The 27,813-nt window shown below is 43.2% G+C and overlaps 2 protein-coding genes and 1 long non-coding RNA gene across 3 annotated transcripts in view; 1 reads left to right on the top strand and 2 right to left on the bottom strand.

Moving 5' to 3' along the window:
• LOC105186123 (low density lipoprotein receptor adapter protein 1) overlaps positions 1-12,372 on the bottom strand; it is a 63,921-nt gene extending 51,549 nt beyond the window's left edge. The window contains exon 1 of the mRNA XM_011147315.3: positions 12,071-12,372. Coding sequence (XP_011145617.1) covers positions 12,071-12,113 — 43 coding nt within the window. The 5' untranslated portion in view covers positions 12,114-12,372. The remainder of the gene's footprint in view (positions 1-12,070) is intronic.
• A 9,062-nt stretch (positions 12,373-21,434) lies between these two features.
• On the bottom strand, positions 21,435-23,660 carry LOC112588915 (uncharacterized). Its single transcript, XR_003113121.1, has 3 exons — positions 23,409-23,660; positions 22,583-22,685; positions 21,435-21,736 (listed from the first exon to the last, which is right to left on the bottom strand). It is a non-coding gene; the product is annotated as an uncharacterized LOC112588915 (long non-coding RNA).
• Positions 23,661-24,635: 975 nt separating this feature from the next.
• mRpL30 (mitochondrial ribosomal protein L30) lies at positions 24,636-25,927 on the top strand. Its single transcript, XM_011141330.3, has 4 exons — positions 24,636-24,793; positions 24,923-25,037; positions 25,398-25,527; positions 25,603-25,927. Exons 2-4 carry the CDS (start codon positions 24,931-24,933, stop codon positions 25,879-25,881), a joined length of 516 nt encoding a protein of 171 aa, XP_011139632.1. The 5' UTR covers positions 24,636-24,793; positions 24,923-24,930; the 3' UTR covers positions 25,882-25,927.
• The last annotated feature ends 1,886 nt before the right edge of the window (positions 25,928-27,813 follow it).

Raw genomic sequence — 27,813 nt, 5'->3', positions numbered from 1 at the left:
CAAATACATCGTGTTCACCGTGATGGGGCATGATAGCCATTAGGTAAGAGTTTTGTCGAAACACAGTGCATCGGGCATGATAAAAATGCCAACCGGCCGCACCGACCCTGCGTCTCGTGAATCCTCGTGAATCTCTCTGCTCCGAACTTAGGGGGAGCGGAATTCGGACTTTTGCGTGTCGCTGAAGTGATCTCTAATACGAGAAGCTGTCAGAAGCACGAATGATTAAATGAGGATCATGGTAGATCGGGACGAACGAGAAGAAACGCTGGAGACGAAAGCCTGAGAAGACTTGCATCAGCCGGCTGGCGCGCGCCGAACATGGGCACGTTTTCTTTCCCGTCTTCGTGCCGAGAATCACGTGTATCCACGAAGGCAAGCACCGCAAAAACCGGAGATTGACGACGAACTGCTTCGACTCATCGGTTATTTTCAGTCGAATTGCAAAGTATGTATCCCGACACGTGTCTCGTTTCTTTTCATTCGGAGATGCGTTCGCATGAATTTTGAAAGCTTCCTGGAGAATCCGCCATCGAGCGCGTTATCAACGCGATGTGAATTTAAGAAATAAACTCCTATAAGCTCGTATTGTCTGGATCTTAATTAAACCCTTACAATTTAGGAAGCCACTACAGCGAAACGGTAGAGATCTCGTCTTTTTACCAATTTACCCTTTGACATGTTCGAAAAAAAATTCTAGTTCAAAGATTATAAAAAGTTGCGGGCATAAACCGCCCGGAGGTAAAGGCAAAAGTTAAAGTTGATTCACTCACTAACCGTCTAAGCGGCGGCAGACAAAAGAGGCCGTTAACTCTCCGTCAGTTTCCTTTTGTATTGGGATAATTAAAACATGATTAAAACACGAGATGGCGGATACTGTGAATACCCCAATACAAAAGTATCGAAGAATGTTTTGATGACGGACTTTTGTCTGTCGTCGTCTAGACGGATACTGAGAATCGGTCTTTACCCGCCGAATCGAGCGGAAAACGGTAAATTTCCGCGACGAGAGTGCACCGCTAGTTTCTCTCTTTCATCGTTCCGTCCCAAAGCGTTTTGTATACTTTCTAATCTCGGGCTATAACGGCGGTCCCTTTTGTCTCATATCTTTCTCTCGAAGAATTAAAAAAGACAAGAAGAATTGTCTACTCTTTCCCAGCGAGCGCAGGAGAAAGTACATTCGATAGACGCGGGGTCTAAGAATATACGCAAACACAGTGATGCATTCGCGTTAAGCCGCTCCCATCCCGGCGAAGCCGCGTAAGATCTAAGGAGACGGAGGAGGACTCGTGTCGTCCCTCGTGACTGATCCTCTCGTCGTCTTACACCGTCTCCTTTTACCCTTTTCTTATGCCCCTTACCTCCCTTACTCTCACGCTCTCTCTCTCTCTCTCTCTCTCTCTCTCTCTCTCTCTCTCTCTCTCTCTCTTCCTCTCTGGGAGAGTCCGTTTAATCTGGCGGTACTCTTGCAACCTCCGATCTGATCAAAGATCGTAATTCTTGTTTTGCTCACGTTTCATACTCCCCGCCACACCGCCACTTTCCCGCGTCTTTCTCGTCTTCGTCTTTGCTCGAAGCTCGTCTCCTCTCACACGAAGATGTGCGTGGATCTCGGCCGGCTCTGATCCAGTCGAGTCAGCCAGGTGACTCTTCGAGCAAGACTCCCGAGCTTCGGAAAAAAAAGACCCGTTTTGATCCGTTTTCTCGCGGTTTTTAAGGCTCTTGATTAAAAGGGTCGATTCGATCATGCGATCGTGTAACGGTAAGAGCAACCGGACTCCAGAGGCCTTTAGACTGTTCGGCGATTGGAAATTTTACGAGCGAATCGTACCTCGCGCTAATCATTCGGATTGATCTCAAATGTCTCGAGCGTTCGTGAACAAACAAAGAAATAAAGGACAACAAAACTCGATCCTCAGTTTATATCGGAAACCGTGTTCTCGAGCGGACTCGGCGTCACGTTGCATCTGCAACCCGTAAGGATGGCTCGTCGCTTCCATTCGTCGCGTAATAATTCCATTTAATGCTCGGAAAAACATGGTCGAGCCGCTATGCCGGATACCATCAACGGCGCAATTAGGGGAGTTTCGTTGGCAAACGAGAGGCAAGATATTCGCGACGTCTCCACCCTTGTCGAGGTAACACCTGCTACTGCCGCTGCTACCACTACTACTTGCTGCAAAGAGTCGGCAGCTGAAATCGCAGTGGAGATCGCAGTGGTTACATTCGCGTTCGCACGTCGCGGAGGCTGGTCTCGGAGGACCGACATGCTAACACATTTCTTTTCATATCACGCTTCGATACAGTACGCTCGAGAAACGCATGTGTAATAAAAGCCAAGTTATGTAAATATATCGCGAACGATGAAAAACAATGACACGACTCCCAAACTGCTTCTTCTTCTTTCTCGTTAGCGGTTGAAGAAAATTCGCACAAAGTTCAACAAATCCCATGTCCATGTATTTTTCTTCTCCTACTTCCATTTCTTTCATTTTGTTTCTAAACCCGAGGCATGCATAAATCGTGGCGGATTCTCGTGTCATCTGAACTGGCGAGTGCGTAAAACTCGGAGGCAGTTGGCGGAGAAAGATTTATCTGGACCAAAGGGGCGAGTGGCGGCGGGAAGGGAGAGGGCGCGAGGTCTCCGCCGGCAAAATAAGAAAAAGTTCGCGACCGTTAGCCGGCAGCCTGCAGGTGACCGCGTGCATGAGTGTGTGCATATACGGCGGCCGTATGAGAGACGATGCGGTCGGCTGATGCAAGTCCGGCGCAGTCTCTCGTGATGGAAAGGCAGGCGGACACGCGAAGGAAGAATTCAGAGTTGAAAGTGTGTAAGTATAACGAGTCGTCGCGTCTGGAAGGCCGATTACAGTCGACGAGGAGAGGAGAAAAGAAAGGAGCGATCGCACGAGACGAAGAGAGAGGAGGAGGAGGAGGAGGAGGGATAATTGGGCCCAACGGGAATGCATGAACAGGCTGATGCAACAATCGGGGTCTCTGGCCGGCATTTTCTTCACGGAAATGCGTCTCGGAAGGAAGTATAGACGACACGCGGTCGACAGTCCGTCTCGAGAAATGTCAGATACCGTCTTGTCTTTTTTGCGTGTACTCCGCTAATCAATCGCTTGACTTAGACAAATGAAATCATTTCTTTCCCCCAGGTATTCCGTCACTGCACCTGCGAAAGCTCGAGAGCTTTGTATCGTCACGACAAGATATCGCAGCACCATATCCTTATCATTCGAAAGAATACGACGCATCTCTTCTTCACCAGAATGAGAGGAAGAAGAAAGGGTGCGTCTCATTTTTCTTCGTTAGGACATAAACGCAAGCTCGCCGAAAAGATACGATGCTGAAGCGAACAGGTTTGTCTTTCAGGGGCGCATACAAAAGAAGCGGTCGCGGCGAATAATCGTCTCGATCGATCCTATTGTATGATAATTGTATCGCGACATTTGTACAGACAAGAACGCAAAGTTGCAAGCTAGACGAGTCGCTACATCCCAATAATTATGAAGTAATTATTGATATTGTAGTCAATATATGATTAATCATGTCCTATATACCATTTTGTGCTCGATTTAAATGGATGAAGAGAAATCTTTAATAGCTCCAGTACACTTAACGGATATATGAAATCCTGATATTAGGAAAAAAAGAGAGAAAGAGACAAATTAAAAAATCTCACAAGTTCTCGCGTTAAAGTCGAATTGTTGAAAACCACAATCCGACTTCGGAATTGCGAACATCTATGTTAATCTTGGCAATTATGGTTCCTTGAAACTTCGCGTACTTTCAAATATTCCAAGAGAATATTTCGGAGCGATTCCTTTTTCGGCCAGCTGTCCAAATAATATTTGAATTTTACGATTACGATTCTTCTTTAGAACTTTAGATATCCAATCGAAATTTTTACGTGCGCCCCTGTGATCTTCGTTTTCACGGCGAAAAGCCTCGGCAGACTCTCGAAGAACAACGTAAAGGCCGTAAATCTCTCGGCGGAAGGCTCGAGAACGCTTTTTCCGCCGTCAGAAAGTAGAGAGAGAGAGAGAGAGAGAGAGAGAGAGAGAGAGAGAGAGAGAGAGAGAGAGAGAGAGAGAGAGAGAGGGAGAGAGAGAGAGAGGGAGAAATATAGGTAAAAAAATATGGGAGCGAAGAAGATGAGAAGAAAACGGTGGAAAAGGACAAAGTTTCGCGCGTGAGCCCCTCACGGAAATCAGGTAATTTCTCGTGGGACATCCACAACTCTCTCGCTATTGTTCTGTTCATTACAGACCGAAGAAACGGTCATTTCGAGCAAAAACGAAGGTGACAGTCAAAGGTTTTCCTGTCGCAGCAATATCTTCGATGACAAGAGAAAAACCAAGTGTCAATTTGTCTCGATCGTTCGCAAATTAATTGGAAATATAATATTATATATATAATTTCAGAGTGACTTCAAGTTCGGAAGAATCTGCTTTTCGATAAACAAATGTGATAAACAAGATGCTTTCATGAAAGCTACGGTTTATAACAGAGTTCGTCTTCCAGAATGCGCTCTTTATAATTTCAGGCGCAAAATCGTACCCCGAGCAAGTTCCTTTATTTTCCTATCGGGAAACGTGAAAACAAGGTCAATTCGCTCTTATTCGTTCTCCGGGAAAATCGACAAGAAGTCATCAATCACCCGCTAAATGCATTCGCATTCGTCTCTCTCTTGCCGGCTATTTAACCGTCGAGTATCGTTATACATCCGTACGGACGAGAATCCGAGAACAATAAGAATCCAAGAAAAACCGACGCGAATTTACGTTTGGTGGGCTTATTCCGCACAGCACTTTAATGATCTTCGAGCGACTTAATTCGTTGCGATTCGAAATAATTTTCTCAGATATCGATATTAAATAGTACACTTTTTTCTTTGCCTAATGTAATAAAATTAATTTCCCGATTAAATTGTGTCACAAAACTTGAAAAGATAAATACATATTACGTATAATTGAAATCGATTAAAATTATACGCGTTATAATAGCTAAATTAAATTTTGTAAAAGCAATTTTATTCCATAATGACCCATTCCCATTCCAAAATGACTTCAAATATGATTCCTGCGTATGACTCCACATCTATGTGGATCTACACACGTATATACACACAATCGTCCTTCGTTCTGATAAAGAACTCCGAACTCGCGAATACCGGTGGACAATATTCACCAGGAAATAATTCCACAGGGAGGAAAGAGCGTGCGAAAATTTTCTATAGCGACGCGAAAAATTATACACCTCGACCGGGGGTTGAGGCAATCCTGAAATAACGGAATTACTACGACAGGTATGAGGAAACGCTGCGGCGGATGTAATCCGGCGCGCTCGATCTCGCGGAGAGCTATGCAAAAGCTCGGCGCAATTCATAATCGAGCGCTTTCGTGCCGTTGCCCGTTTCTTTTTTTTTTTTCCTTCGCCATAGAGTGGAATGATGGGGGATACGTCGCTCGTCAGATAATCCGCAAGGGTCTCGCAAATAAGAAAGTTCAAAATTATGAAGTGCAGCATATACTTCGACGCTTATACGTCCGCTACAGCGGTTTATTTTTGGAATTCTCCCCTTTTCCTCGCACAGACCATTTTATATTTTTTAATGAGCTTGCATTGATCCGAAAAATCCAAATTTCAAAGTTTGTGGAAATTGGCATAATTCTCCATGGAGATGAAGAACTACTTTTTCATAATATTGGAATCCGAATACACTACTCTAAAATATAGTTTTTCTGAAATGTATAATTATTCCAAAAAAACAGCTGTTATTCTGAGAACAATATACACAGATATATTAATATCTAGTTATTCGAATATGTTTTTGCAGTGTTCAAATATCAGTGTATGCAGCTTTATAAGAAGGCAAATTCCAATATTTTGATGAAAGTATGTTTCAGGATTTAATTGACTTTATATTCAGATTACGATATTATAGAATTCTATTTTCAGAAAATTCTTCCGCTTTTCAGATTTCGGCACATTTGTTTTAGGTCAGTTCATCGTATTTTTATGGTGCATAATATTAAAATATTAAAATAAAATATTGTATGAAGTATAAAACATAGTCTTTGTTTGTGTAAACACAGAAAGACGAAAAATCGCTGTCGCGTGTATGTGATACCGAGCGAATGTTGGAAAGTACACCGCATTTTAATTTAAACAATTTCTCATTAACATGATTCCCCCACTTTAAACGTCAAATTGTAAACTTATATATATATGTATATATATAATATATATATATATATATTATATATATTTGGTACACAATAATATATTTTGCGACGCAGCGAATTAAACTGAATGATAAAGCATCACGAGCGTATATCGCAATAAGCGACGATTAATCGCTCGTGCTAATTTCATCTGGGTCAGCTCGGTGACCCGCTGAACGTCGTTCAGATGAGCTTTCGCAATTCAACGTAGTAGAAAAACGATCACCAGTACTATCTGGCTTAAATGCGTCGAAAGTCCGGCTCGATTTTGTAACGCAAGAACGAAGCTCGATATCGCTGCACTTGGCACCACGAACTTGGGAACTATGTCAGTGGACCGCGGCGCCTCCGGGAGGCTCGTTTGCTATCTAAGTCGAACAAAGATCAACCGTGATTCCTTTTCTAAGATACGTGTCTTATAGGCGACAGATAAATTGCATAATGCCATGACGGCGCGGTACGAACTGCGTCATCATTCGTATCGAGGATTAATCGCGGAGTTTACACGCTAATCTAAATTCAAAGTCGACGGTGCTGGATTTGCGAGCGGCCTTTTGCATAAAATTATCTTACGTAGAAAATTTCTAATTAGGATCTAATTTGGATTTAGACCCATTTCTCCGAAATCTATCAGATACCAAAAATGGGAAAAACCCGAAACTTTCCTAATATTTTTTCTAGTCTTTATTTTAGATAAAAATTCATTTCATTTTTTACATTTTTATTCCATTAAATAAATTGTATTTCGTACAAAAATGGGATTTCCTGCTTGATATCACGGATATACCTATATTCGGGAAAAGTACGAATTTCTATACTATTTCTATTTCAATTCTAGATAGAGAATCCATGAAATAGAAATATTTGAGATTGAATGAATATGATTCCCAAGTAATCGAATAAATAATTTCGGGAAGTATTTGAATATTCTAATAGTAATCTATGCTATATCGGAGAATATCTTAAGACATTTCTTTGCAGAACATTTAAATCGTATCTCTAATGAATGAAGTCCACAAATGACTTTAAATTTAATTTGCTTTCTTTTTAAACGCAAATTATTCACGGATATTCGTAATCAGTCGCAATTTCTACTGCCAAGCACGTCATTCTAATTGCGTCAATGTAATAACTGTTCGCATACGTTACCCAACAGGCAGCGCGGCAAATGCCGCCATCCGGATTAAAAAATAGTCCGACGTGCAATAATACTTCGCAGCATATGCCGAGATTGGCGGAATAATCGGTGTGCAAATATAACAGACATATATACAGAATACGAATATAAATCGCACGATTTTGCAGCGGCGCTACGGACTACGCACCATTATTTATAGTTAGGACGAAATAGAATCGGCTTCTGTCGTCCGTGGGAACGCGACGAGAAAATAAACTTGTCACTATCCGGAAAATGTGCTAGAAGAGCGTAGTAGTGGAAAACGTTAGAGCAGAGTTAGGTCGTCGATCCCCGTTTGCCCCGATGAAGTCTGTCGCGGTATATTACCTTCGTTCGTCGAAAGTGAAAAATCGATCGGTTTCCCAGGGAAAATCTCTAGTATAGCTCTCTCTCTCTCTCTCTCTCTCTCTCTCTCTCTCTCTCTCTCTCTCTCTCTCTCTCTCTCTCTCTCTCTTTCTCTCTCTCTGACTCTATATATTTCTACATATATATTTCTACACGCAGTAAAGATGATGGAATTAAAGTTAACGACTGGGATGTGCGCGAAGTCGCAATCCCGAGCCGGTAAATCCTTTGCGGCGAGGAAACGAGGAAATTTCCCAGCTGGGCTCGCGAAATATGCACGACCCCGGAGGATCCGAAATTTTCAGCCAGGCTGGCATATCTCTAAATATTCGCTATCCCTAAGCTGTTTGCGCCGAACTTTTCCGCGGACGTGACTTCGAATTCCGTCGTCGGTTCCAGCTGCTGCGCGTCACGCGATGTTAACACGGCGAAATGTCCCGAGCTTGAGATTTCGAGGTCGAGAATATCATCTGTATGTGCTGTCATTCAGAATAAATTAAGTACCACCAGCGACCAATGGTTGTTTATTATTTCAAATTTTATTTCAACCGCGACACATATCCACTTATCTCATCAGAAAGCTCAAAACTGCTAGACGTTTTCTACTGTCACTCTCGATTCAAGTCGTCACACGATGCTAACTCGACGAAATTTCAAACTTGAGATCTCGATGATGAAATATATATATATATATATATATATATATATATATAATATTCGCGTGCGCGAAATGTTGCGAAATGAATAAAAAATACACAAATGTCAACATCGTTTTCACTGATTTCGGATTGTCCTGCGACATATATCCTCATCGGAGTTTATAAATTTTAAATGTTCTTCTTTACTGTCACTCAATTCACAACATTTTCGAGAACGATTAACGTCGATCCTTAAACAGCGCAGCTGCACAAAGACGCGCGTGCGTGCTACGTTGATTAATCTACTTCTTGCGACTGCTACTTCGCGACCGCTTTGAGAGGCCGTAAAACTCGACGCGAAGTTTCGCGATGGGAAATGAATTTCCCTGTCGAGAGAGATACGGACACACAAGCGTACGGACGCGCGCGCGCAAATACATATACGGAACGTTACTCGCCGAAAAGGACGGAAATTCAGCCGGCGAAATGATGGACGCGCGCACACTCGCGTGCGTATATTTGAATAAACGACGACGCCAGATGATATAAACCCGCAGGCGCATATGCGCCGGTGTTTCTGTGTGAGGGAGCTGTAAATTTGTCGGTGGTGCGCCGTACACGCCACGGTGCCTTCGTCGGCATTGTATCAGCGGAGAAACGAAAGGACGCCAGAAGCGAAATTCGCGCCCGTCGCCCGTCCGCCCACTCGCGTATGATCCGAGAAAACAAAAGGATGAACGGCGGAAAAAATGTTCAAGCGATTGGGTACGGAAGCGCACTTTTTCCCTCTTTTATCCCATGCGACGTATAGCTCATTTGAATTGGTAATTTTGAGAAACGAGGCTCCCCGCAATTTCGCATTTTTTCAACTGAGAGAAAGAGAGAGAGAGAGAGAGAGAGAGAGAGAGGAGGGAAAGGATTCATGCGACGAATCGGCTCGCGAATGACGTCTCGCTATCGCCGAATCGGGGATTAGGGTCGAGCGAGTGAGATTATCGTCGACGTCGAATTATGGCAACGTAATCGGTCGATCAGCAAACCGGTGGTGAATTGGCGGCGATCGGCGAAAAGTGAAAACCGCGCATGTATGATATTATGTAAAGATATCGCGGAGATGAAAATTATACGTTAGGGAAATTACGACGCAGAAAACCGCGATGTGTGCGTAAAAGGGGGAAACACCGCACGGCGCCGAATAATCGTCGCGTGTAAAGTGAAAAAACGGACAAAAAAATCCACGGGCGTCTAATGATTACGACGGGTGAAAGGAAATCGGGCGCATGATAAAGGTATATGATTAAGATACCACGGCGCATACACACACCTGGGGACGAGTGCAAAGGAAGAACAAAAAATGAGAGGGTAAGAGAAAAATATAACGGCGCTCGGGAGAACGCTGAGAATGCGCGCGTTGCGTTCTGACCGATCTCGTCGTCGTCTCTCAAACGCGTCGTTCGATTAACTCTTTATAGCGTGGGCTATTAAACTTCTCTGACGACGATATAACGAGTCGTGTTCGCTCGCGAAAGGAAGAAGAAAAATATGGCTGTGCTGTACTCCCGACTCTTGCCCGATTTTCTCTTTTCTCGTCAATTCCGCGCCATTTCCGCGCGAGAGATTCTCATAGTTTAGGCTTTCGGAGGGATTCGTCACGATAAATTTGTCTTCGAGATCCTCAGAAATAGGAGACGGAGAGTGATGAAATAGCAATTTTTTAAAATATTTCACTTGCAGTATGGCTACTGCAACATCTAAGCGCGACTCACGTCCGCGTTTGCCGTATTTATTATTTCTCGAGCGTCGTACATGGCGCGCGCACTTGCGATATGGCGGATCAAAATATATTTTGATGAATTCAAACGGCCCACGCGATAAATATTGACTGATATTTATTCCAGGCACAGAGCACGCGCACGACAACACAACGTGACGCACAGCGGTCGTTTGACAACCGTAAATACGGCGTTGTCACGTAAAACGGAATTTCAACGTTGCGCTCGTATCTTCGCTGACGAGCGCGCGCGAAACTTCGATATCTCGCTGAGTCCTCGATACCCATGTCACTTCCTGTTCCTCACGTAGCGCGCACCGATACACCGAGTCGCACGTGCTGTAAAATTTAAGGAAATGCCTGCGCGTCGTTGTCGCGCCAGTATGGAGAAAAGTGCAAAATATAAAAATTGCATATCGCGACCGATTTTGTACAAAACGGATTTCCAACATGCGCCTTGGAATCGAGGCGACAAATTTTGCTTGTGAGCTTAACGCGACGGTATCTAACGCGCGATTTGATTGAAGAGCGATTGAGACTGTGGATCGAAGGTTCATGAGTGGCGAATGTATTTCGCCGTGCCGAATGTTAGAGCCGATTAAAGCGGAGCGCGTCGCGCAAATTACACCGCGAATACTGATTTGCTATCTCGCGTCTTCCAGAGAGAGAGAGAGAGAGAGAGAGAGAGAGAGAGAGAGAGAGAGAATAACACGTCTCGATCAGTTCGAAACTGCATTAAGACGAAGCGCAGAACGAAATCGAAGCACATACCCTTAAAGGCCGCCCCGCACCACTGCACGCCACGCGTGGGATCTGCGCGGAGTCGCAATTCGATTACGGACGACTTTAGTCAGAGAAATGCGCTACTTAGTCGACAGAGAGAGAGAGAGAGAGAGAGAGAGAGAGAGACAGAGAGAGAGAGAGAGACAGAGAGAGAGAGAGAGAGAGAGAGAGACGAAGGCCGAAGAAAATAGCGCCTCGCACTAACCTAGTCATCTAAGTTACTTCGTAAATAATCGGACAAAATGACAAACACGCATTGTGTCTCTTAAATTACAACTAGAACTCTCAAATTTGTCCCAAAATTGGTTATACGATTACGATATCAACTGGGAATCTCATTCTTATGGGTTCTCATTCCATGGGTTCTCTGTTTAGAATAGAGATAGATACATCATAGAAACTCGTACTTTCCTTTCGGTTTTGCTATATGTCTGTGATATCAAGCAAAGAATCCGATTTTTGTACTAAATATGATATATATCCAATAGAATAGAAAATAAAAAAGATAAATCCGTAACATAAAATAAAGGTCAGAAAAAGGATGTTGAAAAAATATTGGTTTCCTTGCACGGAAATATTCGAAACACATTACTCTCCTTAGTTGAATCTATATAGAGATTTCGGCAAATCGGATTAAGATCCCAGTTATATCTTAAGAAATGTTTTACGCGAGAAAATCAGGAAAACTTACGGATGAGACTCAAGTCTAACAGAAAACTCGTGTTTAGCGAGCAAAGACGTGAGAGCGAACTTCGAGCTTCGATTCTGCGTCGATCAGACGAAAAGAAACACGACTTACGCGGAGCGTTGGTGTGTAAGTAAAATCAGAAAGAAAATTAAGTAAAACGATAAAACGCGATAATCTGAGAAATAATATCGAAAGAACGAAATTGAGCTTCGAACTTTGAACTTGTACGGGTCGAGCTGTCGCATGCTGTAACGGAGCGATCAACATAAACATTTCATTCGATTCAAATTTCAAATGAGACTCCAAGTTCGCACAACGTCGCGTATGCAATTGGGCAAACAGACCAACTGCGCAACGTCCATGTTTAACATTAAACACTCGATCGTGTAAACGAGTCGAAGGTCTCAGACAAGTGGTATCCTCAAGTCGACTTACTTTTGTGGCGAGAAAATCTGCGGAGCTTCTTGAAGAACGGCATACTTTCGATTTTTCCGACGATCGAGCGCCGTGCCACCAGCTTTTCCTCGCTGACGTCGTGCCGTGCGGTCGATCTGCGATCCACGCAACGCGGCTCCAGCAGACTTGAGATTCGCGCTTCCGATACGAGATGAGACGAGACGAGACGAGACGAAGAAGGGAAGCAGAGTTCCTCCTACGCGAACACGTCGACTCGAAATGTTCGTGTCTACGTCTCGTAGCCGTAGCTGCGGTTTTTCGCGCTCCCTCCGGCGCGGCGCGCGTACCACGCGTGTATGTGACGCACATTCGCCGAGTTTACTACTTCTCCCCCGTTCGCACGCGTACGCCATGTATCCACTTATCCCTACCATCTCCATCCGCGACCCCGACCGGCATTCACTACCGCGTGCTCCGTCGTCGTTCCGGGGATGTTGACAGTGTCGATAAGCACGATAAGGTGTCTTTCGATTGTTTATGCTTTTACTTGCGTTTTCACTCTCAGTGATTAAATAGGAGTAATCGTCGATAAATATTTTCGACAATATTTATCGTGTCCTCTATTTTGCCTCAGCGAGTACACTTCAAAATATCTGACACTGCAAATAACTGCGAGATAAGTTAGACTAGCGCTATCTCTTTTGCGCGACTTCTATTGCGAACTATATATAGTATAGTTCTCGGAAAAAGCGACGCCAGGCTATCTGGCTTAACGATATTAGCGATTCTTCGGTCGCCAAGCGAAGAAAGTTCCTCGCTCCCCTTTTCCAGGACAATTCGACTTTGTCGCCTATATATAAGTGTACAGCCGTATATCGGAGATGTCTTATCGCCGATACGATCTATCGAACGTCCCCGCAAGGATTCGGCAAGAACTAACCGCGCGGTGATCGTCCTCGCTGCCGTAAATAGGAAGGCGAGAGAAGAAAGAGCAGAAATTGAACAGCCCGGTCGCGGCGGTCGCGATCATTCAAGCTCCGATTCTCCGCTATCTATCCGCAACGAGGGCTAGCTTCTTCGATCGGATTAGCCTGGCTCGACTATTCTTCGGCTATCCTCAGATCCGTTTACTTTACGACAGACTTTGAAGCGAAGCACGAAGCCCGATAGCACCGGTGAAACAGGGCAGAGAAGGAGAGAGAGAGAGAGAGAGAGAGAAACGAGAAAAACGAATATAAAAGTAATTGTTGGGCGGGGTCGGGGATAATTGGCGGGAAAACTCAATTAGTTTGCCGTTCGCGAGACTTTGTTAGTTGTTGGAAAGTTCGAGGCTGGTTCGCCGCCACCGAGAGACCCCGATTGGAACAGAAAGAGCCAGGGCCTCCACCTCCTCTCTCTCTCTCTCTCTCTCTCTCTCTCTCTTCCTTCTCCTCCACGTTGCAATCCGGATTTGCCTTACGTAAGCGAGCCATCACCAAGTCGGTACACATTCGGGAGTGTGTCTCTCTCCACCATCGAAATATCGCACACTGTGCGGATTGCGAATTACAAGGACGCGTGGCCAAAGAGCGCGCGCGGCTTCGACGTTTTCCGCACGTACCTTGACGGAGCGCTTACAAATAGGCATAAAACGCAACTTCAAAGTATAATTAATTTAGCTAGATAGACAGAGGAGAACGCGGGACAGATGTCACCTCGGTGAGCTTGATCTACATAGTTGGAAACAGGCGTTCGCGGAGTTTGAGAGCTTGTCGAGCTTACCACGCTGGGACTTTCGCGACGCTTCATGTAATGCGCTTTTGATTAAAATTTTGCGACACTTCGGATTAATATTGGACAATACCGGAGAAATCTACAATGCAATTCCGCGCCGGCCGTCGCTGGCGTCGGGAAGAGATATAATTTTCATTTATTATCCGAGTTGTTTTACTTCTTCTCTTCTTCTTCTTCTTCATATTCTTTCGGAAGAAGAGAGATTTGAACTTTTCTATAATTATGAAGATAAATTAAATATTTTGCAATGTGTTTGTATCATGAAGTGCGTCGGCAAAGAGACAAGAACTTTCTTGTTACGGATAAATAAAGCTGTAAACATATACGAACAGCTCGCGAGCGCAATTCTGTAGCAATATTTAAAATTGACACGCGGGGCGCAAAGTTTTTCTTCTCTGGAAACGACCCAGAATTAAAATGTTTCGCACACATGTGCTGTTGAAACAAGGCAGTCCCGCGGAGCTTCTTCGTCGCTACGACTCGCTTATGGAAAATGAGTACAAGTTGCCCGAGGAGACCCAGCAGTTCCACGGCAAAGTTAAAGCCCGCTCACCTTCCATTCGTAACTTCCGTCGCGTTCGAGCTGCTACGTCGTCTACGTCTCTCGCCGATTAAAATTCGCGGGGCGGCATGAGGGAGCAGCTAACACTCAGACCCGGAAGCGAAGCTTAAGTCGCTACGAGCGGCGTCGTTAAGCCGGCGATTATTCCACGGCCGGGAGAAGAATCATGCGCGGTCCTCGCAGATTTCATTAAAACGCTCGTCAAGGAAATTTGAATATTGCCCAGCTGTGAAATGTGACTCTCGCATCGCTCGCTCACTCAGCGAAACGGAATGGTAGCTTTTCAATTTTCGGGATTAACGTTCAACCAAATAAAACTTTGCGCACGAGAAAATGAAAAAATGTTACGCGCTTATCTCTTCACGAGGGATATCCTGCGCCCACCGGACTTTTTTGAATGTTCTCCGTGCGTGTAGTAATTAATATCAATTAAGTGATGAAAGAGCTTCGCTATTTACAACTGGAAAGTTGGAAATCCTTTCATGTTCCCGGCATGAGGTAATGAACGGAGATTTTCAAGAGCGCAACAGGAAAGTTTAATCCCCAAAAATCCCCTCTCCTCTCGCGACCGCTTGTTCCTGTTGCTAAATCAGCTTTATCGTATGATCCGTTCAATTTTCCACGGGAGGGGCGCTCTCGACTGCAAATTTGCCGAGTGTTAGCCAGTGTTAATTCCCACTTTCCCGACCACACGGTATATAAAGCGAATGTACAAGAGAGACCTACTTATAAACCCGTTAACAAGCTTCGATCTGCGGGTCGTATGCTTCGTCATTCGCGAAACGTATTCACGTTTCACCGCTCCTCGACTCCACGGCACTCTGTGCAATTAACTAATTGCCGCGATTTAATTCAGCGATCGGCTGAAAATCGCCCGGAATTAAAATCGCCGATAACGAGAGCGAGCGGCGAACGGACGGCGTGCAAAACGACGGGAATCGTCCGTCCTGCATTTGCGATCCGCAGGGAACACTTTAATCTGCGATACGCGAAGGCTCGCGTATTATCGGAGCTTTCGCGTTAAAAGCGCCCTTGTAGCCCAACATTGATATCTCAAGCGAGCGAGCGAACAAGCGCCTGCTTGCTGCTGAAATAAAGGCATTGCTCGAATAACGTTGCACAGCCGCGTTCTCCGATCGTGCGACGCGAAGCTCGAACGTTGGAATAACAAGACGAAACGACGAGAAATATTACAGTGTACCGTTCTCTCGTGGAAATCTCCGGAGTGGCTACACTCGGCGCTGAAGAGATAAGCATTACATACGCCCGCGATATTCGCGCGTGTCTTTTTTGTCGCCACTAAAATATCGTACGTCGATACGTCGCGCGTCGAGAAAAAGTCACGGGCGAAAGTCATTTATCGTACTTCTCCGACACACGGCTCGAAAGTTCGAAGCCCGCCGAACTGCGAAGCGCAGCAAAAAGCGGGTTTTCGCGAAAGAAAACCTCACCTCGATACGCCCGGCACGTTTCTGACGGCGAAAGGAGGAAGAGGAGGAGAGGGCGGGGAGAGGAAAAATAAAAAAAGAAGAGGAAAAGATGCAGGTTGGACTTTTATGAATCCGCTAGCGTTTTACCCCGCGCTCGTTTGACCTCGTCGACTTCACTCGTTATACCGTCGCGTTATATTGCCACCGTCGTGTTAAATTCTCTCCTACGTGCCAAGCGCGGATCGCGATTAACCATTAACCGAGAGCATAAATTCACGGCGACCTCATCGTCGTCGACCATCATTGTCCACTTCCGGCCGAATCATACGAGAGAGCTGTCGCTTTTGTCTTGAAGTTCATTTATCGCTCGGAAAATTCACAATGTACCGTTTACTCGCTTCCGCCGGCCGGCAAAAAGAGAGCTTACAAGTTGTGTGATCTTTTATTCCCGTGCTGTGCCCCGTTCCAACCACCCGCCCGTTTCTTCCCGTTTCTCTCTCGTAATGCTTCCAATTACGCATTCCGATATAATTCGCGCGATATTTAATCATACACTCGGCTTCTCTGCTAATTTCGCTGTTCTCTACTTTCAGCCCCTCGATGTATAGCAATTTAATTCGCGCGACTTATAGTCTTATTGCTCCAACACCGTCCACTTCTTCTTGCCAAAAAGTTTTCAGAAACATCGCGATATAATTTGTGCGAAATTTATCGACGTCCTGCGCCGTGTTATTTGTTTTTCGTCTCGTTCCTGAACGCATTATAATGTGATCCGCACGACTTACGTTTCTGCACCAGCGCATTTTCATTTTCTCTCGCTGCAACAGATCTCGGTTCACGTCGGTGAATTATTACACGGTGCGGTCTTCGCGATTTAACGAGGCATCTCGGCGGCCTCTCCGCCTCTGTGACATGTATTCAATGACGGGAAACTTTTATTCCGACTCGTGCACACATGGCGACGTGAACTTTAGTATTCGAGTATAGAGGAGCTATATCGGCCCGCTCGAAAATTCAATACCAGCGTGCTAATATTCCCCGTCGCCGATCGCAGAAACCACAGAGTGCACTCGAAAGTGTCCGCGACAATCTCTCTCTCTCTCGAGAGAGAGAACTTGAAAGCTATCCCGCTGTCATCAATCTTTCGTCTGCGTTCGTCGCCGCGCCTCCGCGTAAAAATGTTCCTCGCCGGAGGAAATTATGTTAAAGAACTTCCGAAATTCGACATCGCCTCTATTTCTTTAGAAATGTTCGATTCTGAGCAAGACAGAGAGAGAGAGAGAGAGAGAGAGAGAGAGAGAGAGAGAGAGAGAGAGAGAGAGAGAGAGAAAGAGAGAGAAAGAGAGAGAGGATTTCTCCGGGATACTAACTAGCAATCGAAGAAGCCAGACCTGCTAGAACCTGCTGCGTTCGATTTTTAATACGGTACAATATTTCGTGACTATTACGATACATCAGACCGGAAGCAAGTACGATTGTTCTCAATTTATCTTATAGCACCTGCAACTGAAAGCTCTTCAATAGCGACGAAACACCTCCCACCTCGCGCTATCAAACCTATTCTCGACGATCCGTTTTCCACACCAACATCGGTAGACGTGTGATTTGTTCCCGCATTCGATGGGGGGAAAAAGCGAGGGGAAAAAAAGATGGCGACCGCTATTTATGCACGTTGACAGCGTCAGAATGGAGATCGTAAAGTGCAGATAAGTTAATTGATAGGCACGCGCGATCGATTTCTTGGCGTGAGGGACACATACGCATAGGAAATTATACGTTGCGTATCACGACAGAATGACGCAATCATCGCAACACCCGGCTTTTGTCCGCTCTAAACAAATCGACTTGGAGTGTTGACTTCGTGTGACGGCTCCAGGGAAAATTGTAATTATAAGTTTAATTAAAATTACAAGCAGAATTCTGTTTTCTCTCTCTCTCTCTCTCTCTCTCTCGACGTTCCGTCGCGAAATCATATGCCGTCCAAAGCTGGAGCTTTCTGCATTTCATATGCGAATACATAGGAGAATAGTATGATTTAACGATACGTACACGTCTATTATATTTGAGAGTACACATTCCCGTGTCGCATAAGCATATGCGATAAAATATACTGACTGATAAAATATAAAGGGCGAAGTCCAATAATACACACGTGCCAGCCATGGGATATTCTATGCGGTAATATAACGTGACGCGAAAGAAGGCAACGCGTGATAACAGCGCGTTGCTCTTTGCAGCGAGTAAATTTACCGGGTTCGAATTTAGCGTGCGAACGAACGGACAGGAACAAACCCGACAACGTGTTTTCGCGCGACATTAATTAAATTGTCCTCCCACTTGCTCACTCGCTCGCTCGCTCACACGACGCGTAATGAAGGTGAATATAATGAGCGTATTTAATCAAGCTGTTTAATCAAGGTGTCCTTTTACAGCCGGCCGCGCAATATCGTAAATAACTCGCTGGTACTCCCAACGCTCCTGTAAAAAGGTAATGGCGCGCTCGTGCTACGGACGATAGCCGAATAAAAGTATATTTCGGCCGACACAATGGCGCGAACATCCCGATGTTCTTTTCTCTCTCTCCCTTTTTACTTTTCTTCTTTTTACTTCCGCATGCAATAACGGCGACGGTCGACTTGAAATCCCCGGGCGAGCGTGCGGGAATACTTATCACAATGCGATAATGTGTGATTTAGAACGTAGAAAAATATCGCGCTCAAGGACAAAGTCCGCTAAGTCGTGAAGCGCTGTGCGCATGACCCAGCGCTTCGACGTTAATTTCGTGCGTTAACGCGAAAGTTAATGAGATCGTTACGAACTGAGCATCCGCAATTATTGTAATTTGCAATTGCCCGTGTAGAGATTCATTTACGCAACATGAAAAATGAGATTATGAATGTTCAATTGAGGAATTGGCGGTGGTAATAGATTCAGAGAGTACAGTTAATAATTAATAAAACAGATCATCAATTTGTAACACAGCGTCACATATAGTGATATGAGACGATGCCAGGGAAATTTCGACGACAACGCTCGGGCATTTAATGAGGGGGAGGAGGAATGCGAACATTGCGCCACTGAGGGGTAGGAGGGGTGCTCTAAATTACGCGATATTATCCGCGATGGATACCGAGAGGAGATTATTGCGCCTCGCGATAGCCGCATTACAAGCCGCGAAGTCGTTACACGAGGAGAACTCGTTCGAGTTCTAGCGAGTCGTCGCGAGAGTAAAACCCTGCGAAATTATGCCGGGAGAGGAACGCGACGATAAATCTTCCGCGTAGGATTGCCTTCCGGAATGGACCGGAAGACGCGAGAAATGGAAGGCGAAGGAGAAGGTAATCGGAGATGAGAGATAGCCTGAAGGTCGACCGGGCGTTTTGTGCTCGCCACTCACTGTAATTTTCCGACGATCGGGGGGTGGGGGGGGGGGAATCTTCGCATCCCACACCGTCGTCGCTTCGACGGGTACGAGTTTTTCATGGTAATCGAGAGGCACCGCTCGGCTTCGATCGGCCTCGCTTCTCACGGCGAACCCTGCCGCTCTTTGCCCTATATTTATTCTTTCGCTAATAGTTCATAAGTTCCGATAAAAGTGCGATCTTAATAGGACTACGATAACAAGTTCCGTTTCGTTTCGCTTCGCTCCGCTTCGTTTCATTCGTCCAAGTTTACGCATTCTGCAAATTTGCGCGCTCCTTTCAAAAGTCTATTCATGTTCGCCACGAGTGAGCGTAAAAATAGCTTAAAAATTCACGTCATGAGATACTTTCTTTAAAAGTAATAAAATAAATAAGCCAGTATTCTGACCGTGTATATAGCATTTTAATTACAAATATTATATAAACGTCTCGAACACACAAATTCAATTATCTAAAATGCAGTGAAATATTTGAAACCCGATATTCTGTCTCTCTTTTTCCTCTCCTTTCAATGTGTAACCGCGTATTATTGCTACTTGAATATTTGCGGCTTTAATGGTTACGCCAAAGCCGAAATTGCGAGCCATTGTACCGCCATGAATACGCGATGTATTATACCGGTACTGTCGCAAATGGCACGAAATGGATTTCGGGTTTTCGCGACTGCCGCCGCAGGAGATTTATAGGCGCTTTAAAAAGCTCAATGTTTTCGACGGCGCCGTTAGAACCGACGGTAAAAATCAATGCTACGGCTAAATATCGGAGCTAAACCTACCCGCACAAAACAGGCGCTAGAAAAGCTGCACATTCCCCCCGTATGTATGTCGCATGTGAACAAACGTGCGCGAGCATTTTCGGCGAAAATTTTCTGTTTTTTCTTTTGTCGAATCCATCCAGTTCATGCAAAACCGATATTTGTGCGCGTGACGATCGCGCGAACGTGTTAAAGTTTCTATATATAACTCTCGTATCCTACCGTATCCTGTAAAAATAACCGAATGGAGGGCATCGGTGTTCCGGTGGACAGTTCTCTTTTAATCGAACCCGACAGGTATTAAAGTGTTGTGGTTTTCGTAACAAAATGTACGAAGAAATAAGATTATAAGAATTAAAAAAAATGTAGAAAGCCTAAAGTTACTTCTCTCAATGAGAAAGAGAGAGAGAGAGAGAGAGAGATTTTGTGATAAAAATATTTCTTTTAATAAAAAGGATTTCACTGAATATTTAATGGAGTTGTAAAAAATGGGAAATAGTAGAACAAACTGATGTAACATCTACAAATATTGTTAATAATTTATGTTGCAGTAACGACCGACGCAATGTTAGGCAACAATAAAAAAATCTTTTTATTTATAACTGGAAGCGTGCAATATATAAATGTTCTGTTTCAATTTATTTCAGAATGACTTTTACGTCGGTGCAATTTCGCATAATATTTATTATACACTCCGGCTTCAAAAACTGACTGATAAATTTTTAATAAAACATAGCATGCAATTTTGCGCGCTCGCACGCACAACACAGCCGTTAAATTCATTTTTTCCCGTGTAAATGGCCAAAATGTAATCAGTTTCACGAAGCGTCTCGCTCCATTATTGCTTGAAACATTCGAAATAAAAACGAGAGAGAAACCTGTCCACCTGTTCTTTTTTAAACGATATATATATATGTATGTATGTTGTATGTATGTATGTATGTATGTATATATATATGTATATATGTATGCGTATATGTCGTTGCAATATAAATAACAACACGTCGGCCACCGAGTTCGATGTGTCGACCTTATGGCAAGTGGCGATAACGAGCCGCGCGTCGCGCGTTCATAATGTCGGAACTTCTCATCAAGAGAGAGAGAAGAGTGAATGAAGAGGTTCTCTGGGATGATCCTTCGAGGGAGTCATGGCCATATAATATTGCGCCTTTAATATAAGAGAAAGAGAAAGAGAAAGAGAAAGAAAAAGAAAAAAGCGATATGAAAACAGTAACACATGTTATACATGTGAACATTAGATTCCAATATAATTATGAAGTAAACATAACATTGAATATCAGAAGACATTCAATGTTATATATAGTCAGTCAGAGTGCACGATGTTGAAAAATCTACCGTGATGAGAAATATTCTCTCGCACTTGCGTATCTCCCTATCTCTCTCTTCTCTTTATGATATGCAGTTCATTAAGTGATACAGCGAAATGCAGATGCATACATTTTCCGTGTGCGCCAAGTTCCTTTACTTCGCGAACGAAGCGCTTCTTTTTCCCTCTTATTTTCCACACCTTCCTTCCTATCTCCTCCTCCTCCCCTCTCGCGCTCCAAGGAGGCACACCATCACCCTCGTGGAAATGAGTTTCTATGAGAAAGTTTTGAAGTTCGACTTACCGCTGCAGGATATTTCGCATCTCCGCTACCCAACGACCGAAGTTGTTTTTTCTTCGCGAAAAGCCAGCCGGTAGCCGCTGCCGCCGCCGTTGCTCTGTGAGTTTTCATTCCATTGAAATTGCAGAAGCTCGTCCTGAAATTACGTAACGGGCATTACGTATGTAATGCGATGTTAACGTAAAAATAACGATCGGCGAATTTTCACGGATGAACAATGAAATTATCAACACGGCAGTAATTATTGTGTCTTGACGCGTGAATTGCATAACTAGGGATATAAACGTTTGCGTTACTGTCGGAGAAAATAAAATAGTATATCCGCATTAAATCGTCCGTCCAGCAAAGCGTGTTAATTTTAATAATTTTATATTTTTCACGCAGAAACCACACAAAGCGTGCGCGTCTACCGGCAAAAAAACCGCTGCTTGTTTGTTTATTTTGTGAATGCATTTCTCCCTATTAATATTTTTTTTTCTCAATGTAAACTGTGCCGATATATAATGAAAATTGCATAGTTGACATCACACTAAAAAAACGGAATGGGAATGGTTGCAGATATATTTCCTCTTTTTTCTTTTTTTAAGGAATATAAATACCGAAACCGTTGATCGTGCGGCAATATTGACCTTCCCTACGCCGGAATGAGGAACGTTTTTAATAAATTCGCGTCGCCGGATCGTTTCTCTCCCAGAGGCGTCGTTTAAATTCGCCCGAATAAAATTTCACGACTGTTTTCGTTATTTCGTGTTGCCGGTATACGAACGACGATTCGATCGATTTTCAATGACGCCTGTATCGTGTATGCAGCGCAATGAAACGAAGGGCGACAATAAGACAAAATTCGGAGAGCGCTTTGATCGACACGCGTTTGACTCTCGAGCGCGTTCATCGATCATATTTATTCGGCATATTCGTTCGTCAGACGTCCCTTCAAAACGATGTTTTGAGAGCACTGTGTACAGTAAATAAATTCACTTACCGTGTTCGTTATCACTGCATAATTATTTCCGCGTTCTGATCTCGCACTCGAATGCTGCTCTTGGCCGCTCCGTCGTTCCGGATATTCAGACGGACACGAAAATCTACCGAAGAAATACGCTAATTACGATCGGCGACTGTTAATAAATGCGACAGCGACCTGGCGACCGTTGCCGTTGTTGCTGCACACGGCATACAAAACGCTCTCTCCAGACGAATGAAACACACGAAACATAGTGGACATCTTTGCACTTCCGGCGTACGCCGCGACGTACGAATTCACATAAAATTCAAATAACTCGACAGCAACTTCACTCCGATGTGTTTACCGTGAGGTTACGTACCCGACTGAGTTACCGATAGCTTGAGATACGCAATGTGCCATCAAAATATTCTTACGCACAGGATGACCTCTACGGAAAAAACACTCAAACATTCAGTGTTTGCACTTAATATTGAATGTATGTTCAGATTTAAGAGTAAATTCTGAGCAAAAATTGAGTGTAAACGCTCAATATTTGCGTTTTTGCCGCAAGGGGAAACTCACTTTATGTTCACGATTCGCTCATTTTCTCATCATTTTCGCATTATTTTAACGTATATTCATGCTTTTCTGCTGTTCTACGTGAACGTGTTACCAATTCGCATAGTATATCTAATCTCGTGATGTGCATCTAACCTTATTTTATAATCTATCCTTATTTTATAATCTAACCTCATTCTTCTTACAATTACGAATTCGTGTTTCGACATGATGTTGCTGACACGAATGAAAGGTCAAACTTACCGAAATGCGGAGATGCTTGTCTCGTCGAATGGAAACTAACCTTTTCGCCTTATTATGTTGATCGTACGTTGTCAGCCTCGACAATGACACGACGCGATGGTCCGGAGTATTGCAGAATATCGCGCTTGATCGCGTTTACGCGATTCGAATAATATGCGGAAACAATGGTCTATCGCGAGATACAACACTCCCGATGTTCGTTCGCAAGCGACACTTTCGTGAAAAGGACACGACAAAAGCACGAAGTGATCCTCGTTTGAATCGTTGCGAAACGACTCAAGTCTGGTCACATGATGTCACTACAGTAGGCACTTGAACAACTGTTAAAATATTTTCGACATAATAATCGACGATGAAACATTTTGACAACGATGTTTCTTTCCATATTTCGAATACTAAGACTGTATCGAGAATTTTGCATATTTGAAATAACGTGATCTGTAATGATTACACGAAACGTGCAGCTAGGATTTGTCGAGCGTATTGATGAGTTTCGGAACGAACCATTGCACGATAGTTCGGTAGGGAAATCGCTCCGTGCGTCTCGCTATTGTAACCCGTTGGGAACACGATTCGCGTGCGAATTAACATTGTCGGGAGTGCCAAAAGTGAATATTGCGCGTACGCGCGATGACGAAACGACGTGACGCAGTTTCGTCGCAGTCGGGAGTGAACATTGTTCCGACGAAACGCTTTCGTAAGTGCCGAGTGTTTGTCGTCATTGTGACAAAAGTTCAAATTGCTGCCTTTTACGTTGCCGGTCTGCTGCGAGCGAGTCTCATCGGGTCATCGTGAAGAATGTTCGCGGGAGCATCGTAATCGGGACGGTTCGGAACGTGAGATCACTCTGCGCTTTCCAAACATCGAGGACAAAAAGAAGCATCGGTGAGTAATAATAATAAAGCAGACGTTGCGACAGATAAAGCACGCCCGCGACTTTTGCGTGTCAAGTCGCGCGCACACACACACATTTTCCGTTCGCGAATTCATATTAAATAGAGAGTGGCTGATTCCTATAAAGCATTGGGGAGAAATCGTACTAATTGAAAGTAATAATCGAAATAAGTTTCAAGGGAATTTGGTTCAACAAAACCAAAGATTTCCCTTCCAAAATACTGGCATTCTGGCGATTGGCATTCTCAATTGAGTATCTCGTCGATGATGGCCGGGAAAAGGTTAAGTCTCTGGTCGGTAAAGTAGGATTTTGTTGGAAGTTTCTGTATACTATCCATGCATGGTTCATGGTAGTTTTCTTCCGATTTACACTGCTGGCTCTGGCGCCACGCGATAGCCGTGTTAGAATTAGATCAAAGAAGAAGGTTGTGTAGTGCAAAAGAGAGTGCAGAAGTCTAATATATATTCTAATAGATATATATATAAACGAAGAAAACAAAATAATTTCACGGATATTGGAATAACATTGAGGTAATTATGATCATGAAACAAAATGATGCAAACAGAATATTGTATTGATCCATCTACGTATTCTAAAGTGCAATTAATTCTAACCTATGTGGTATTACATTCTCATTCTTTCAATGGATTAACTTTTAGATCGAAAGATGACGTCTCGGATGAAAGTCTTTTGGACTTTTGTACGTCATTATGCTGCACCAAAGAGTTGGAAGCCAGATGGTGTGAAATACGGATATGTTACATATTATCCAAAGTAAGGTTATGTTGGACCGTGTAGTATATGTATATGTAGTATGCTCCAATTCCTTTAAAATGATTTATTTAAAAATTTTGATACAAGTTCGTTTATCATATTTATGTGTATAAACGTATATAATAAGTGTAATTACTTCAAAGATTATAATCTGTTAAATTTGATTTTTGTAATTGTTTATATTTCTACATTATGAATGTTAAATGGAGAATATTGTAATTTAAGATATCACATTCTAAAAAGCTAAATATTTACTGATGGGTTTACATAATTTGAAAGAATTGGAGTAACAAAATTTGTGTTTGATAAGCAGTACAATGATAGCTATTGCTTTGGATATTCACTAAAGCATATTTATAGAAGCCCGAATCATGTTGATCCAAGTATCACACCAAGTAAACTTCTAATGGTAACATTAGTGAAACCTTATATGGGTAATCCTTATTATCTAAAGGATATACTTACAAAACAATTACGTCTTAAAGAACGGGTAATTCAAGTTTTTGGTATTAAATAGAATGTTATTCATTGTCGATTCTTTATTTACTTAATAATCATCTTATAGGGAAGAGAACCTGTAATTGTTAAGAACACACCAGAGAATTGTGCCTTACTTTGGAAGGTAAAGCATTTAGTGAAAATTGTTCCCATAAAATTGCCCGAAAAGTTGCCAACAGCAGATGATTTGAATGGCACATATTTACACGAGAATGGCACATTTTATGTCATACCGAAAGTAGATCCTGCACGTTATGAAGCCACAGAAGAGTATATAAACGACCCGAAGAAGCTAAATCGCAATCTTATTTCAGAAAAATTGAGACTTAAATGGTTATCACAGTAAAATAAATACTATAATGTTGTTCAATAAAATAAAATAAAATTGCCAATGTCATTAATATTGATATAAATCCAAAAATCTCAAATTTGAAATAATCTTGTAATAATGATGCAACTGCAATCTTTTTATCTGACACAAAATGTTTTGAAATGCGTTGTATAGTATCATTAAAAGGGAATATACATGATGTATATTTTCTGCAGGAACGCATCTTGTAGAAGATGTATAACACAAAACCGTTTATTAATAAATAACTCTATACTTTAAGAAATACAAAGGAGAGAGAAAGATGGTTGAACAAATAATATAGTTTATTTATATTCTGCGTATACGGCCGATCGACCGGTTTACAACCTACTAACAATAATGTTAAAATTTCTGTGTTTTATCGTATTTATCATTGTCCCGTATCCCCGGGTATATCGCAATTGATTTCAACGTGACGTTGTCTCCTAACGGAAATTTAACCTGAGGCTCATGTCGACGAGATACTGAATGTTGAAAATGAATAAGAGTCACAACAAACGTGTCAAAAATCCAATTATGTTTCCAATATGATCGGGAGGTCTATGGCTGGAAGCCCGGTGGATCTGGGACGCGTCGTACGCGAGAGCAAAATCTATGCGGTGTTTCGCAGCGGGATACCGTTGGCTCAATTATATGTTCCTTCGCTTTACGTTTAGTCGAAAAGTTTCAATAAATATGGGTCCGATCGGGAAGCACTGAAGATACACATTTTCAAGCACACGACAAGAGATACGTAACTTCACAACGCAATAACATTCGCTTAGATCTCTTCCAAGTTCGATTGTCGGTTCACTTGAATATTTTCAATGCTTCAATCTGCAACGGCTGTCACGTAATGACAATAATGTAATCTCAAATTTAATTTAATCCAATTTAAAATTGCTTTATCCCCTCATGTAATACTGCTGGCTATAATAATGATAATGATAATAAAAGTTCTTGTACGTATATACGAATTATAAATTGGATTATATATAAATTCAAGATTACATTATTATAATATCTTATGATCGCCTCACAATCGATTCGTATATTTATTTTATCTCTTCCACTCCAAATTAATTCAACGCCACGTAAGCCCCGAGCTATCGAGACCCCGTTGCGGGACATCCCATATAATAAGTGGAAGATAGTGCCGCTTAGGGTCAGTCGTGCGGACCTACCTAGATGTAGTGTTCCAAAAAGAAAAAAAGAGAAAGGAAAAACGAAGTTCAGAAAGAAGTTCTAGATTCCGCGAGCGAGTCTAGATTACGAATTCGCGCCGATCGGTCAGCTTCTTAACGATTCAAAAATCAGCTCTCAACAATCCGCTAGGCCATGTCCTGAGGACGTCTCCTGTCATATCCGAAATTCAGCAAGCACACTAATAACGCGATTTTCTTACATCCTCGAAACTGTACTCGAATCCTAATCCTGTAAACTAGCCTCTGCCACCGTCGACGAATGACGTTTACTCCTTTGGCGATACTAAGAAGTGGACTAAGTTGGAATTATAGTTAAATCTAACGTCGCTATTCGTATTCCACTATCGTACTATGAAAACAACTTCGGCCTCGTATATGCTCGAGCGGAATTCAAAAAGTCTCGGATATAACGTTTTCGAATGTTTTTTTTTCTTTTTTTCTTGGAAGTCCTAGTAACGGAGAGACAGTGATCGCCGTTCTCTTTCGATTCTCCCGTCCTTTGCACTCCTTTCTCGCTTTTATGAGTGTATGAATTTGTGTGAGCGACGGCTTACCCGTGGCTTAGGGTTGTATTAGCACCATGCAGGTGCACCTTTCCGAGTTGTATCAATCCTTCACTCCGTATTCAGTGTCCTTCGGCGCACACATACGTCCGGATATATTTTTTGTGCTAATCCTGATCTTTTCGATGACTCTACACTCGTTACACTCGTCACTGTATCGC

This window comes from Harpegnathos saltator, unplaced genomic scaffold (assembly GCF_003227715.2).
Source record: "Harpegnathos saltator strain DR-91 unplaced genomic scaffold, Hsal_v8.6 scaffold343, whole genome shotgun sequence".
Taxonomy (NCBI): domain Eukaryota; kingdom Metazoa; phylum Arthropoda; class Insecta; order Hymenoptera; family Formicidae; genus Harpegnathos; species Harpegnathos saltator.
This window is presented reverse-complemented; position numbering and strand designations above follow the sequence as displayed.

Bases quoted from the DNA above. Each gene is read 5' to 3' on its own strand.
- mRpL30 (XM_011141330.3), top strand. From the start codon at position 24,931: ATGACGTCTCGGATGAAAGTCTTTTGGACTTTTGTACGTCATTATGCT. The intron at 25,038-25,397 runs GTAAGGTTATGT...GCATATTTATAG, and splicing joins TATGTTACATATTATCCAAA to AAGCCCGAATCATGTTGATC. The intron at 25,528-25,602 runs GTAATTCAAGTT...ATCATCTTATAG, and splicing joins AATTACGTCTTAAAGAACGG to GGAAGAGAACCTGTAATTGT.